General features: G+C 41.8%; 1 protein-coding gene and 1 long non-coding RNA gene across 3 annotated transcripts; one reads left to right on the top strand and one right to left on the bottom strand.

Moving 5' to 3' along the window:
• On the top strand, positions 5434 to 6137 carry LOC110437351. Its single transcript, XR_002455445.1, has 2 exons — positions 5434 to 5554; positions 5779 to 6137. It is a non-coding gene; the product is annotated as an uncharacterized LOC110437351 (long non-coding RNA).
• Positions 13398 to 15539, bottom strand: LOC8060932 (transcription factor bHLH137). 2 transcript variants are annotated; one of them, XM_021464599.1, is made up of 8 exons: positions 15141 to 15539; positions 14906 to 15061; positions 14703 to 14768; positions 14538 to 14606; positions 14344 to 14427; positions 14108 to 14251; positions 13840 to 13995; positions 13398 to 13674 (listed from the first exon to the last, which is right to left on the bottom strand). In XM_021464599.1, the coding sequence occupies exons 1-7, from the start codon at positions 15396 to 15398 to the stop codon at positions 13894 to 13896; spliced, it is 879 nt and encodes a 292-aa protein (XP_021320274.1). In that variant the 5' UTR covers positions 15399 to 15539; the 3' UTR covers positions 13398 to 13674; positions 13840 to 13893. The 2 variants fall into 2 exon arrangements, with proteins under 2 accessions (XP_021320274.1, XP_002444680.1); XM_002444635.2 differs by having other exon boundaries at positions 14108 to 14254; positions 15141 to 15538.

Below are 16944 nucleotides of genomic sequence, written 5' to 3'. Positions count from 1 at the left end.
ATCTCGCGCGCCTTTGAAAAACAGAAAAAAGTCATGTTCCAACATGGGCCTAAAGAAGCCATGCTTGCCTTTCAATCCCGCATGCACACAATGGCGCAGCTGCAGATGGGACCTGCCCGGCCGGCGAGTCGCCGGCAGGCCGAGCCCCACCAGAGATCACAGACGCCCCGGCCTTCCGATCCCCTGCAAGATCTCAACCTCCCCAGGCCAGTCCCCCATCCCTCCTTGCTCCACTTTCACTCATGCATATATGGCAGGGCCTATTTTTGTGCCGAATGCAGTGTACGTGCACACACGCATGGGCAAAAAAGATCCGCCGATCGACAGCCACAAAGCCGCGAACTGTTGGGTACACGTCCCAGATGTCTCGTCTGCATGCAGGAGATCGAGAGATCAGAGATGCTTGGCATGGATCCTGCCGCGTTTCTTTCTGCTACAACTGTTTTTTTTTCTTTCAATCACCATGCATGCATGGAGGATGGAGCTCGATCTGTTCTGAATTGAAAGGTCTACAGCAGCAAGCAGCTGGGCTTGTTGCTTTGCTTGTTCCCATTTGCATTACTTGAACCCTGCAGTTGCACATCGACATCGGAAAAGCTTGCTGTGGGTCCTAACTAAAATCAGTAGGAACATATCGGGCACTGGCTTAAACATGCATGCATATGATCAGCTGGATCGAGATCATAATATTGAGAGATGAAGTAATAAACCATGGTCGTTAGGTGGCTGCAAATTGCAATGCTTGTCTCTGCTATTGGGAGATGCTGGTCAGATCAACTAGTCAAATGATATATAGGCAGCATGCAGAGGCACAGGCATATATAGGCGTGTCCGATCCGCGTGTAGTAGGACTGTAGGAGTAGGATCTAATAACTCTAGCTACCCGCCACTGGTGGGGTCGTGTGAATGTGTGATTTTCATTATATCACATTCAATGTTTATACACATGCAGAGAGCATTAAATATAGACTAAAAAATAATTAATTACACAATTTGTATATATTTTGCGAGACGAATTTTTAAACCTAATTAATTTATTATTGAATACTAATTGCTATAATTACAAATATGTTTCCGTATCAAAATCTTTTTTTTCCGAACTAAACAAGACGAGTAGTAGTAGTAGTAGGACTAGCATCTCTCACACAGACACACACATCGAATTGCTACATCATGTGATCGAGTCGACCTCTCTCTATCTCTCTGTAGTCTGTAGAGTATCTCAAGATGATGCCTGTTGATGTGGCTGATGAGTGTCGTTTCACAGCTTTTGCATAAATGCTGCTGGATCCATTCAGTTTACTGTGCCGCTGCAGGCCAAGGCCAAAGGGCCATGCATGCAACTTGAGTAGGGCTGAAAAGGCACAGGCCGCGCCCGCTACGTACTGCCATGCCAAGCGTTTGGTTTCTTTCTTGACGCTGTTTACTCGCTCAGTCTGGCACTCCGGCACTGTATAATCTGTAGTACTGAGGTACTGCCATTGTCATGCTCCTGCATGAGCGCGGCCCTGTTTAGATTGAGGATGAAAATTTTTTGGGTGTCACATTAGATGTGTCGAAAGGATATCGATAAGGGTTTTTAGAAACTAATAAAAAAAACAAATTACATAGCTCGTCACGAAACTGCAAGATAAATATATTAAGTATAATTAATCTATCATTAGCACATGTGAGTTACTATAGCACTTAAGGCTAATCATAGAGTAACTAGACTTAAAAAATTTGTCTCGTGATTTTCAACCAAATTGTGTAATTAGTTTGTTTTTTATCTACATTTAATGTTACATACATGTGTCCAAAGATTCGATGGGATGGATGAAAAATTTTTAGGTGAGTAACTAAACAGGGCCCAGATTTTCGAGCTGAACAGCATTTTCTGCATGCTGGCGACCTTGGGAAGAACGCAGCTGGGTTTGTGTGTGGCCAGGCCAAAAGAGTGAGGATGGGCCGCGCCGATGGGGGCTCTGATGATCTTCAGGCAAACTAGAGCTAGCTGGTGCCGTCTGTGTAGTACGTGGAACCGATTGATGGAGTCATGCTCATGCGTGCGTGTATTAATTTGCTCTTCCTACCAGAAAGATGAAATCTGGCCTTACACAGTATGCAGGGCAGCCGGCATTGCACGAGATGAGGTATCAGTCACCGTGTATATCAGCTGGATTCAGACATGACCTCCTAGCTAGTAGCTACCTGCAGGTTGTGCTATACAGTAGGCTTGAAAAGCTGCTACAGCTCACAACTCCCGTCTTCAATATATCTTCATGTATATATACAATTCAGAGTTGAGGCAATACTACATTCATGAGGGATTGGAGAGAGGGCCGGGTCCAAGCTGGTTGATCAATGATCACCATATTTATTTGCAGTTTATTTATTTCATCGTTAGATAACAAACCCGTGTACTACTCCAGTCTCCATCCATCCATCAGTTCACCTATATCCATTCATGCATCATTCAGCTATTAAGCAGAGAGAGGCCATGCTGCAGCTAGCTATATGCAGTCGATCATGTGATCAGCACATGACATGACCAGCAGGGGCTCGATCATCAGTCGATCTCAACATCTATCCGATCTTAGAGGGAGACACTGTTCCATCGAGCTATTATTACTAGACACTAGTAGCTAGACAGCTAGCGTTAAACACAGATCACTGACAGCAACACAGCATTTGTTGTTTGCCTGCTCGCCGATCGAGAACGAGCCTGCAAACCCCACTGTCGGTTGAGAGCAAGTATTATAGCTCGCTGTAAAATTTCTTTATAGCCTTCTTGCAGTCTACTCATACAATGGTTAGCTCATCACTATTAATACATGGCTCACTTGTCTATCTCACAGACTTTTTTGGTTTTTGTGTCTGAGCCGGCTGTAAGCCCGCTTTTACTCTCTCTTCTCTTCTCTCTCTTCCACTCAGCATTTAGCTGGCTTACAGCCTGCTATAATACTTGCTCTAATAATTTGCATTATTGCGTGCCCTTAATAATAATAATCATCATCATCATCATCCTCCGTGTGGGGATGCATGCATGAGCGAGGGATCCATCCATCTAACGGATGCATGCATGCATGCATGGCCGTTCGTCGGCCCCATGCATGCAGCAGCCCTGCCCCGCGGCCGGGCCGGGACCCAGCCCCGGCCGGCGCTCGGTCGGCCGCCCCACCACCGGCCGGCGGCAGCGACAACCGCCCCGGCCGGATGAATGCCGCCATCGCTCATGTCACTCTCGCGGCCTTTCACGGACAACCACCACCACCACCACCACCACGCTACACATGCATGCCCTCCTCCGATCCTTATCCAATGTCGTCGTCGCTGGCATGTGGGCCAGGGCAACCACGCGCTGTCTGGTGGCCCCGCGTGGCGGCTAGTTCGTTGCGAAGATCTACGTATACGTGCGGGTGGTTCGTCTCCGGCAAAGGCGCCGTGTCTGGCGGCCGGGAGCTGCAGGTTTTCCTTGCGCCTGCTCCGTGCATGGCTCTCGTGCATGTTGCATTGGATATATGGCTCACGGTGACGGTACGGTGACTGATGATTACTCATATATATCATCGATCCATCAGCGGCGGCCTGCGTTAATAATTTCTTTAAAGGCTGCTAATATGGGTTATTAACACATCGCAATCCGTCGATCCAACGATGTCGGATAATCGGAAGACAGAAACTACCGTCTATCACGCACACAATATAAGAAAGTGACTGAGCTACATAGGAGCATGTGTATATATTAACTTTTTTTGTTCGTAATAACACAGTACCCAAACACATACCCTCTCACACACATCTTACTTTTATGAGCACTTTTGAAAGATTGGACAACAAATCTCGAGATGATTGATGAAGTCTCCATAAACGTCTTGCTATCAGCGGTCATATTTTCTAGAGCGGAAAGAAAAGCGTTGTTAAATCTTGATGTGTGCATGCATATTACTCTCTCTGTCTACAAAAGTATATATCCAACTATGGGTTGCGTGTAGGTCAAATTAATTAGTTTAACTTTTATTGAGTTTATAGTGAATTATGTTTAACATTTATGTCTCCAACTACATTTACTATAAAAATATATTTCATATCAATTTAATGATACTTATTTTGTATTATAAATATCATTATATTTTTATATAGTTTTGTAAAACTTTAGATCATTTTTGGCTTCTCAAAAGCGAGATTTTTTTTTTGAACGGAGGGGGTTGATTTTCATATACACTGCCATGACCAAATAATAATTTTGATTCATTCTTGCAAGTTTTCTTATAATTAACCCTGCAAGGCAGGTTTGTTCCCAAACAGTTGAAAACATCTGAGTGCTCACAACTAGGCAACTCTGCTTGGAAAACAAACAAACAACTTTGTAGCCTATTGCCGTACGCTAGCCAATTGGCCACAACAAATGTTCTATGTAAATTAAACCTTTGTGCTATATCCTAGCTGGGGTTCCACCTTTCCTTAGTAATCCTAGGTTTACTCAGGAATGATGTAACTTTATCCCTGCTTGCTCAACATGGCGAGGAGCTCCTGCATAATATTGGTGAGTCACAAAGCAATAATCTAACAATACCTACCAGGAGGTTGACTAACAAAATAATGTCGTATTTGTGTTTTGAGCAATTTTCTTCGTATTAGATTATGATACTATCTATTGACAATGGATATACACTAAAGGGTTTACAGATTCTGTAGATTGTTAGAGGAACTGAGATTGAAATATTCAAATGATGATATTGTTATAACTTGAATAAATTTTAGACTCTAACTTGATCTGATTTCAGAAAAGGTGGGTGCGAGAAGCTAACAAAGCTATTATAAGTTTTGCCTCAGCGGCCCTACATAACCCTGCTATTTTAGTTATTCATAAATCTTTATTCTCCATTGTCGTTTCTGTAATATTAGCAATCGCTATCCCATCAAAACCAAATATTAGCAACTGCTTGATGGGAATAGACCTTTCCCCATAATTTTCATTTTTTCATGCTATAGTCTTACTATTGACAGTGTGTTGGCTGTTCTAACCTGTGGCAACGTGCAATTAGAAAATAATTATTAAAAAAATAGAGATCTAGCTAGTTTTGGTGCTTTATTTTTTTGAATGAAAGATCTAGCTAGTTTTGGTCCTTATTGTACATGTCAGCTTACATGTGAGTTAGTATTGCATATATGTCATTTTTAGGGAAACAAGTTCAAAGACCAGCAACCTGATGCAGTGAATTTTTTGGAGTTGCCACTATATTTGTTGGAATTCTACTAAAACTTTGAGTCGCGCTTGGTTCTTATTTCAAGTCGTTTAAAACTGTATCCCTCATTTACATGCCACACCAAGGAAAGATATGTTTTCTTATGCCTAGACCTTATGAACATCTGCATTTAGTGGTGGGAAGGAACGGCTTGACGAAGTTGCCTACTAATATTTACTGAGGCTCTTGCTCGCATTTGCAGGATTGCGGCATCTGATCCATGTGAACTTTGCTTTATGAGAGGAGCTGATTAGACAATGCAACCAGGATAGTTGCAGTTTTTTTGTCCAAGTTGTAAGAAGTTTCATGTCCAGTTTCTGTATGAGGTGACCTCCCTACTCTGAATTTGATCTCTTGTCATGCAAGTATCTCTTGTATGAGAGGTGGCCTCCCTATTCAACATAGTCAGATCGCTGGGCTCTTGATTCCAATACTCCAGATTAGCCATTTAATTTGAAAACAATGAACAAACATGATTATCTTGTATAATGCTGCTCCTATGTTTCTTTCAAACAAATATTTCATGTACTTGTAATCTTGTTAAATGAAGTCCAAGTTTGAAGTGGATAAAACCTCAATCTATGTGAAAAAGCATATGTGGCTATGCTGAAGAATGTTGTTCGCCAACGACGCTATAAGTTAAAGAAGATGTATTTTGGTCCTCTTCCACTACATCAAGTGCCCAAGAAATGTGTTGATATTTGTTTGAAATGTGTTGAGACTTGTAAGGGTGATGGCATTGACATGTGTAAGTCTTGCCATTTTCTCTGTAACTGATACCCTATATTCTGGAGATGGGATTAACATGTAATGAAGATGGCATTGATCATCTGTACCTGATCTTTTGTTTTCTAAACCTTTTCTGTGATGAAAATAGGTTGTGATCTGTGATGATATTTGGTTGTGATCTGTGACGATCTTCATGTGATGTTGATTCAAATTTGAATTTAAGTCGTATTTGAACAAAAAATTTGGGCCTATAGCTGACGTGGACCAAATCCACGTGGACCAAATCCATGACGTTTTAGATCATCACAATACCCTTTTGCTATGTTTCCAGACCATGCAATCCATGACGAAAATAAATATGAATCCGTGACGGCTCAATTCGGTGCAACAAATATATGACGTGAGATACATGACGAATTTCTCGTACGTCATGGATAGTTGACTGTGACGTATTTTTGGAAATCTGTGACCAAATCCATCGTCATGTAAAGCACCAATTCTTGTAGTGTTTAACATTCTACTTCTGCTAATGAAATACGTGTCACTCTGACACGCTCGTGAAAAAAGACTCTACCGTGTGTTAAAGTGTACATATGTATACATTCATATAGACATTTTAACTGTAATAACCTATATATGTATGTAAGTTCTGATTCTTGTGCACTGCTATATATATAGTACTACATACGGAATAGTGGATAGGTCTTAGAAGGAACCGATGTTTCCTAGGGCACGGCAGTGCTCAACAAGGCACATGCGTTGTGGTTAAAAGGTCTTGAATCTAGAGGGAGAAAGCCCAATCAAGCAACATTGCATGGACGCATCGATCGTCTTCTCAGTAATCATCGTCTCCCCAAGGACCACGCATCGATATGCATGCAGTAGTGTAGTCGCAGTATGCAGCAACAGCAAAACAGTTATAGCTCAGGACCTCAGACCTCGCCCCCACGAAATTGAATTCTTGCATGTCCCTGTTCATGCTCGATCTAATCTTTCATTCACAGTACATTAGCAGTGAATCAGCTGCCTAGATTAATTGGAGGTATATGATGATATGCATCCATGTTGCCCTTCTCTGTTTCAAAAGGCTAGCCGAAGGTTGTTGAAGGCTACAGTGCTATTGGTTGTCAGCGGTGTCGGGCGAAGAAAAGGGCTAGGAGCGGAGAGAATTGGCCGGTTACAAAAGTCCCGAAGCGCAGGGAATGATTCTCAGGCAAAGCTGGAGCGGTGACATTTGGTACCGCTCCATGACTTCTCGCGTGGAGTAGAGCCGTTAGAGCACTGTCAAACAATGCTTTAGGACGTTACTCCCTCCGTCCATCAGTCTCCCTCATCTAAACCCTCAGCCCAGAGACCAAGAAGCAACGTAGGCCCATGGCCTTTTTCATTAAATCGCTGTTCCAAGAGTAATGAGCCGGTAAAACTTAACCAACGCCGCTAAATCTCCGTGGTCGCTGGTCTCCTCGCGCGTCTGGTACAGATTGGAACACGAGTGCTGGATTTAACGGAGTCATAATGAAAGGAAACGGGAGAGCGCCGTCGTAATAGCTCGCGATTCAGCCGAGGCGCCGCACACACGGGAGACGAAGCGGTCATACGTAAAATGACAGAGACTATTGGATTTTTTTTTTCTTAGATGAGGGAGACTAATGGACGGAGGGAGTATTTCAAATGGTATTTTATAAGAGCACTCCCAATGCAGAAACTATCATATAGTTTCTATAGACATTAATTATTAATTGCAGTGCCACCTAAGCATTTTGCTGATGTGGCAATGTAGTTATTGAAAAGAGAGAGCAAAAATCATAGAAATTGGTTCTAAGTTAGAAACCATGTCTACACGAGATCCAAGACATGAAATGATATGATTGGCTGAGAATAGAGAGAGAATGAATGTGATTGGATAAAAAATATTCTATAGAAACTATCTTTGGGACCATAGTTTTTATACATAGTGTCTATGAAAATTAATAGGTATAGAAACTATATGTAGTTTCTAGCATTGGGAGTGCCCTAGCTAAAGACTAAGATGGGTAATTTATATTCAAGTTTAGGTAATTAATGAATATTTTTTTACAATGATAGATGTGGACATTAAAAAATAGAGTAGATTATTATTGGTGACGGTGATTAGAGCCCAATGAATTAAACACAAGATGTTTCTAATTATTGTGAGGATTTTATCTTTTAGCACATTTAATTTGTACGCAAATATAACTTGGTGGCTTTTGTTGGAGCCTTGAAGGCCTCCCATTAGTAATATTAAGATTCATTTCCCTATAATATTTTCCTAATATTTAAAATTTCAACCTTCTCACCGCTGTATAAACAACTTCTGTAAAATTAACTAACAAGAAATAAGTATAAATACCACTTTCAACATATAAAATAAACCATCATGCATGCTTGGGTTGTAAACAAGTACTCTCTTTGTTCTACAATATTATCAGGGATGCAAGCGAGTCTATCTGCAAATGTACAAATAATAAGCTAAATTTTATGGTTACGTACGTGTTTGGTACTTGTCCATTGAGGTTATCACAGGTTACACAAATAAGTATTTCCATGCATTGTCCCAAACTAAATGCTTTGATAGAAGAGAAATTGTGGTATCATAACATTTAGTAGGGGTATGAATGGCCATTTCCCATTTTTTTTCTTTATTAAAAATACTGGTTCCTTGATATATATAGTGTGCAATGGCCAAGTACTCTCCTCGTGTGTGTTTCTAGAATTCGAATATAAGACCTTTCTTTGTGTGACTAGGATGTTTACCGTCTGATCTATATGTCTCTTTGTTCCTAGGCCCACTCCTTGGGTTTTCTATGTAACGTTTTGTGCTGTTAAAAGGTTCCCTGTGGTTGCAATCACCCCATCCTAGGTTGTTAGGTTTTGCAAAGTGTTTAGAGTGGGGCATATAAGAACACACAATAACTCCATTTTGCTCTATGTTTTCATATGTCCTTCAATAAAATTTGCATAATATTTAGTTTGAATGTCTCTGAAGTACTAAAAGCATACAAGCGCCATACGTCTTAGACCCTATTTAACATGGCTCTAAACAACTCTGACTATTATAGTGGAACGCAGAACTAGTGAATTCACCGACTCCTATTTAATTTCGAGTAAGGAGATAAAATCTATCAATGGAGACCTTAGGGCTGTTTGGTACCGCTCTTATGCGGCTCTGGCTCTCTGCGCGTATAGGCAACGGGGGAAAACAGCTCCAATACTAGTAAAAATGAAGGAGCTGCTGATGCCACAGTTTTTTAGCTGTGCTACAGTAGTTCTATACTGTGAGAGCCGGAGCTGAACGAAGTCCAATGAAATGGGCCCTTAGAGAATACGATGTACCACAGAATCAGTAAACGCCAACAGATCCTTGGTCAACAAGGGCGTAATGTTTCACTGTGTACCACGGCAGCGACAAAGTCCTTGCCAACTTATTGTTGCATGCAAGCAAGGGGTAAACTCTTGCCATGTACAAACGTCAGTGCTTTCTCAAGTACCTATTTTGCCCCCCTCACGTCCTTACCGCACTGAAACAGTGCAAGAAAAAAAAAACTACAGCCAGCGCATGAAAACTGAAGTACTCTAAGTACTGATCGAGAGGTCTGTAGGGAATTGAAGGGCAGGGGAGGGGAGGCAAATTGCACCGGGGAAAAATTGGCGTTTGCTACAGTCATTCCCTCGTGAAAACAGCGACGAGTAGCAAGTCTGCCATGTGGAGCAGTTAAAACGGGTACTGAATCTGAATCTATCCCTGCACTTATGCAGCGTGGTTTGGAAGTTTCTCAGCGATAGCTGCATGCTTGAATGCGAATTCTGAATCTGAATGGCTCCAGAGGCTTGAACACAAACACAATCATGACTGTGGCTTTAATTTCCTCAGAGAAGCTGCTGGGGAAACAAAACTGAAATTATTAACTCCTTGAATTAACACTGTTCGATGTACACAAACCATTTGTTGGTGTGATTACAACATCGGTAGTACGTACCATGCAATAGCAGTACGTTACAAATGGGTGTAGCTAGGGGCTCATTCAAAAACCGTGTGGAAATTCGCTCATCTTTTACGTACAACATTCTGTAAGGAAGCGTATATATATCATACACGCAGAGACTTTTTGGAGCTAGGTAGCTTTTGTACTGAACTTGATGAAATACGTACCTCCTCTGGAAATGAACGTACAGAACAATTTCAGTGGAAGGGAAAATATGATCATGAGCAGACTTCTTTAGCTAGCTAGACCAGGACTGCAGAGAGACATGTTCTGAAGCAAATAATCAAGGCCCGGCCCCGGCAGTGGATGGTGATTATTTACCGGTAGAATATTAAATCCAAGTGATAACAAAATCACTGTCAGTGGTCACTGGGGAGTGAGTGGGGCTTCTGTGACGTATTGCAGCTGCAGGCAGAGCCGCAGACATGCCAGTCTGTGGGACGGTTTCTGTTGCAGTGGTAGGGCAAAGGCTGATGATGGCGGTGCTGTGTGATTTGATTAGGCAACTGCATTTTTTCTCCTTCTTTTAATGTTTTTTTATTTGAGAGCAATTCAGAATAGTTTCTATTTTGTGTGACCGTTTACAGTGTGGTGGGATGAAAAAGGCAGAGAGTTTACAAGTGTATATTATCTTCTGAAGAAGTCTGGAAGATTCTGAAAACAATGCATGCGTATGTAAATAAAACCTGTGCAAGAGCCAGAGAGATGCTAACCAGTTCCATGCTTCATTTGCAAATAATTTCAGTGCTTAGTTCTTTGTAGCTACCCTTCCTAAAACAGCCTCCAATGCAAGACAAAAGCAATCTAGTTTTGTGTGTGTGTGTGTGTGTGTGTTTTTTTTTTGGGGGGGGGGGGGGGGGCGCAATTCTGAGACTGTTTGGTTCCAGGTCAAGGGAGATGAACTCATGAACATAGGAAAGTATTTGGCTTAAATGAGAGTTCGTTCTGTTCTCAGGAAACGAATTGAAGGGACGGTGAGGGACGAGAAGAAGGATTAGCGCAAGTGGTGGTGGTGGTTGGGTGGGGGGTGTCTAGGGGGATGGAACCGTGTTAACATAGGGCAGTGTTCGGTTTATATGAGAGTTAGGTAGGCCTGACATCCAGAGTTTTTAAGCAAACTAGGACGCGAAAGGATTGCTACCTCACAAGATCAAAGAAGTTTTGAAGTAAGGGCATGGAAGCTGGAAGCTCTTTTAGTCTTCTTGCTCTTTTTTTTTTTGCGTACTTTAGTTTTGAGGCTTAATTAGAGTGTAGTGACTCCTATAAAGTTTGGTTCCATATATAATATATCCACGTGTGGATACAGAGGCTGGATTCTGTCATTTATCTAAAAATGCTATGTTTTTTAAAAAAAAATTAAAGGGACGGTGAGGGATGAAGAACGACTAACACGAGCAGGAGGAGAGGGGGTATAGTGGTTCTGTGCCAACGTAGAGAAGTGTTTGGCTTAGAGCAACTGTAAGAGCTTGGCTAAAATTAGTAGCTAAATTCTACTATTTTGTAAAATTGAAAAGTTCTTTAAAAAGAAGAATTTCACAACAACCTTGCTATTTTACAAATCAAATAGCCAATGTGCTATATATGGCCACCGAAAATCAAGGGATAGCCAACTTTCTACTTTACAAAACCAGATAGCACATCTATTGGAGCCTACTTTTTGATATGCTAATTCTAAAATAGCTTCAACAACAAAAATAGCCAAGCTCTTGGAGTTGCTCTTAGAAGAGAGTATGTTCTTTTACCAAAAAACGAAGAGATAGTGAGGACAAAAAGATTAGCGTGAGTGGTGGTAGTGGTGTGTGGGTGCCTGGGGGGTGGTGGTGGGAGGGAAGCTCTAGCGCTCAAGCTTGACGACACGACATAGGTGACGCTTGATGGGGCACAATCGGATCTCCAGCTTGCGGTGAGAAAAACTCTGGTGGCTGGCAAGGGCAAGCTGCTCCGGTGGTTAGCGAGGTCGAGGCGAGCTCGGACGAAGGGAGGGGGAATGGGGTGTGGAGACCTCAAGCTCAAGGCAATGTCCAATGCGGGTAGCGGCAGATCGACGGGGGCTAGAAGAAAGGAAAAAAAAAGGAAGAGACTAATAAGTGAATCTCACGTGTCAAGTGTGATCTCGTCCCATTTTTCATTGCCCCTTGACCAAACGAAGAACAACGAATATTCCATCTTTTTAACTGAACAAAGAAGATAGGGGTGTTTGGTTGGGGTTGTTAAAGTTTAACAAGTACTGTAGCATTTTCGTTTTATTTGGCAATCAGTGTCCAATCATAGATTAATTAGACTCAAAGGATTTGTCTCGCAAATAACTCTCTAGTTGTGTTTTTAGTTTCATAAATAGTCTATGTTTAATACTTTATACATGTATCCAAACATCGATGTGACAATCATGTGGCTCAAAACTAAAATTAGAGCACTCCATCCCATAGGACTATGCCTCAAACCAAAAATATACTAAAGGCAGCAAGTAGCATTGTGTCGATGGCTTGGGTTGTCATTGCTCAATGCTTATGTAGGTAAGATACACTTTATAACATGTACGTATGCAGGTAAAGTGCAGAGAAAAACACACAGACACAGGAGAGAGACCTTTGACAGCTCTGTCCATACCTGATGCAAACACACCCGATATATCTTAGTTGCCGATGAAATGTTATTTACTCCCTCGGTAGCTTTTTATATGTCGTTCTCACTTCCGACAACGCAAACAGACTCAATTTTGACTAAATATATACAAGAAAATATTAATATTTATAGTACATAATTAATATAATTAGATTAGATAGATCGTTGAATTTATTTTTATAATAAATTTACTTAGAGATAGACAAATGTTGCTAATATTTGTGAAAATCTAGTTAAAGTTAAGAAAGCATGACTAGCACGTTTTTTAAGCGACAAATATAAAGAGACGGAGGGAGTAGGCCTTGTTTAGTTGTGAAAATTTTTTGGTTTTCGCTACTATAGCACTTTTGTTTTTATTTGACAAACATTGTCCAATCATGAAGTAACTAGACTTAAAAGATTCGTCTTACGATTTACAGGCAAACTGTGAAATTAGTTTTTATTTTTATCTATATTTAATGTTTCATGCATGTGTCATAAGATACGATGTAACAGGAAATCTTGAAAAGTTTTTAGTTTTTGGTGGAAACTAAACAAGGCCTAAGTTTATTTCTCACAAGAGCAAACAGTACGAAGACTGTCTGAACTAGTCAAAGAGAGCCAAGGACACGAAGTCAGTCAGACAGCTCTGCCCATACCTGATGCAAGAGAGAGCATGGGAACAAACTGATCGGTCCATCACTCTTTGCATTTGAAATGATTGAACTACAGATGTAAGAACTCCATGCATTCTCACTTTGTTCGATTCTTGGTTTAAAGAAAACAATTTAATGATTTGTAGATGCTGGGAGTTGGACTGAATGCGGTTAATCACTGTTGGCAAAGAACAAAATAGCTCTCTTATATTAACAACCGATTGCTCAAAGACTACAACGGTGAGCTGGTGACGATGACGGTGCAGCCGCTGAGAAAATAATCCTCATGGACAATGCCTAATACAGGAGTTACAAATATTACGAAGTCACTGAAAATGTGTAAATAAACAGCAGGCTCTACTTGCTGCTCTCTCCAATCCAGACAAGGGGATGGACTAGATCCAACATCTCAAACTCATCTGGTGCTCCTACCAAATCTTGCAGCATTATTTCCTCCTGTCCAGAGACCAGCAAATAAAATGTTATTAAACGGACATTAGCATGATAGCCTAATAATTCAGTTAGGAGTAGATGAAGTGTAATTTTCAGACATGAGACCAGTGGTGCCAGAGGCAACTTTTAGTAGGCCTCCCAATCAATGAACTTAGCTTGCAATAGTACCTATTGTCAATGTGGGGTCCCTTTCTCGCTTCCTCTCACACAAATACTCTTCCCCTACTGGAAAGAGCACATGTTGTTGAACACCAACTGGTTGAGCAGCTCCTGCCTTGTTGGCTCCCCCACTGCTTGCTGCATCAGGTAAGTGCTGCCATTTTCCTGAAAAAGAGTGACCTCACATTGGTTAAAACATGATGGATGGATTCTGATATGTTTGGAGATTATGTGCATGTAGTATATGTATATGAGAGGAAATGGAACACATGCCAACCTGAGAGAAAGAGATGGAACCCTGGCCTTGCAGTGAGTAGGGTGTGGTGGAGGTGGTGTCCATGATGGCTTGAGATGGAGCTGGGCTAGCTTGGCTCAGCACTGGACCTGGCATTGCAAGGGCTTCTTGGAACATGCCTCCCATCTTCTGAAACAGCACAAAACATGTTAACCATTTTAACATCAATTAATTTAACCATATTTTTAGACTGCAAAATGAATTTGTTTGTTTCATACTTGTGCGTGATCATGGAGGCCATCACTGTCCAGTCCAAACCCATATAGCACTGGGCTCATGGAGGCAATCCTCATGGAAAGGAACTGAAAAAGGAAACAGGTGGGAGTATGATTTGCAAATTGCTGTCTGGAACTGTCTAAAGTGCCACATTTTTAGCACCAATATATGCAATGCTTCATGGTTTGTGTTTTACCTCAACTTGGTTCTGCAGGGACTGCACATAATTGATAATCTCATCCAAAATCAGGGCCTTTCCAGTAACCTGTCCAAAAAGCACATTTGTTCCTCCTCAAAATTAATACTTAGACCCATGATTTAGCAGATATCACATATAGTTAATCCAAGTAATTAATCTGACCTTGTCACAACCAGGGACCAGTGCTTGCAGCATCCTCATCCTCTCACTGATCCTCTCTCTCCTCACCTAAGGGAGTCCAACAAAAAATGGGATGCCATCAGGAGGTGTTCATGTAAGAGATGAATGGAGGGCAAAAACTGAAACCAAACTACACACAACTAACTGTCAAATTAATGCTACAAGGATTAGATTGGGAAGTGTACCCTCTCTGCAAGGCTGTGGCTGTCTGTTGCCTGACCCCTCCTTGCCCTCACGTGGATGTACCCCTTGGTGGCCTCATCTTCAGTGGTGCTCTTCTCCTCAGTCTCCTTGTTGGGCCTCTTCCCCCTCTTGCTCTTGCTCTCCTGCTGCTTGCAATCCTATAAACCAAAATGCAATTTTCTTTTTAACAATGTTGCATAAAAAATGGCAATGGTGGCTGTGTAAAGTTGCTACTACCTTGGATTGAGCAGAACTCAGTGTAGCACTGTCTTCTGTAGCCTTCCTCTTCCTCTCCATTGGAGATGCACTGTCCTGTGGGGAGGTGTCAACCACAGCAGAAGAGCTCTCAAGTGAGGCGTCTTCTACCATTGCATTTGCATTTGCAGGAGCTGCTGCTTCGCCATGGTTGTGGCCGTAGAACAGGAGGCTTGAGAAGTTTGGGGAGTGGCTAGGCATCTTGAGGAGGAGCGAGTCGTTCTGTGAGAAGTCCGCCATTGAAAGAAGATCCCTGTGCCTCCCTGCAACTATTCTCTCGATCTTGTGGTTTAGTCTCTTTGGAGGAGGAGGAGAGGGACTTGTTGGCACTTGGCAGGAAATGGAGAGCAAGGTTGGCTACTACTCATTGGTGCCGCTGCTCATAGTGGTTTATATAAAAGCTGAGAAGGAAGACAGTGAGAAAGATGGGATGCATGATAAGGCCTTGTTTAGTTCCAAAATATTTTACAAAATGGACACTGTAGCTTTTTCGTTTGTATTTGATAAATATTGTCCAATCATGGACTAACTAGGCTCAAAAGATTTATCTCGTCAATTCCGACCAAACTGTGCAATTAGTTTTTATTTTTGTCTATATTTAGTACTTCATGCATGTGTCTAAAGATTCGATGTGACGGAGAATCCGAAAAATTTTGTAAAATTTTTTGGTAACTAAACAAGGCCTAAGAGCAAATCATTAATCTCCATTGATGGATATAAGTTGGCAGTGAGCAGTGTTAAGAGAGGGAGGGACCCTGTCCATGTCAGCTGTCGACGGCCGGGCCTGCTACTGCATGCTAGTAGGGAGTGCAAGACTTTGAGACACTGGCAACTGTACATGTACCATCGATGCAGTAGGCTGGCTGGTGCTCGCCAGTAGTGTGTGCTTGCTCGTCACCTAATCGATCAATAACTTCGCCCCCCTCCGGCCTCCACCGCCAAGCCACCAACCAGGCCGGCCTGCTGGAGCTAGCTAGCCTATTAGCTGCGACCAAACTGATATACTTGCAGAAATTAATAATCAGATAAAAAAAATGGAGCAGATGATCGACTGTATAAGAAATTATTGAGAAAACTCAGAATTCTAGCATCGAGTGCATAAACTAATTGTTACTTCAACCAAAAAGGTGTTAATTCATCACTGGTGCATATACTGCTAAATTAACACAGAGGAAATCATACATATATGCCAGAGTAGCACAGTCAAGGGTCAGTAGATCTCATTTCAGTTTCAGCAGTACAGCTGATGGAGCTAGTAGCAGCCTCACACATATACACACACAGAGACACAGGTCAGTGAGTAATCAATAAACCTTTCCCGCCTCGAGATGAGATGGGGATGGATGCATCCAAGTTCCAACAATGGATCGGACTGAGTATGTAGCATGAATCAGGCTATATATAGTATGGAGAAATGTAGCTGTGCAGGAGCTAGGATCAATCTGTGTCTGACGACTCTGATCGATCGATCGAGCAAAAGTCCGATGCACATATACATTACCAATTAGGCAATCACCTATATATGTGCTACATATTCATAGCTAGCTATGCGTAGGTTAGGTCCTTGCGTGGTTCAATAAACGGCGTACGTCGCGTATCTTGGATTCATGTATGTGCAGTAGATCGTTCTATATGACATTTTTGTCTAATGAAAAATGTTTCTTATTAAAATTTTAAGATTAATACACCGAGTTGATCGATTTTCAGAGGACAGGAAGCAACCAGTCAAGGGTGCAAGCACAAGAATGTCTTCGTCTTAGTTATGCTTGGCGTGAAGAGAAGAAAT

The sequence above is a fragment of the Sorghum bicolor genome, chromosome 7 (assembly GCF_000003195.3).
Source record: "Sorghum bicolor cultivar BTx623 chromosome 7, Sorghum_bicolor_NCBIv3, whole genome shotgun sequence".
Classification (NCBI taxonomy): domain Eukaryota; kingdom Viridiplantae; phylum Streptophyta; class Magnoliopsida; order Poales; family Poaceae; genus Sorghum; species Sorghum bicolor.
This window is presented reverse-complemented; position numbering and strand designations above follow the sequence as displayed.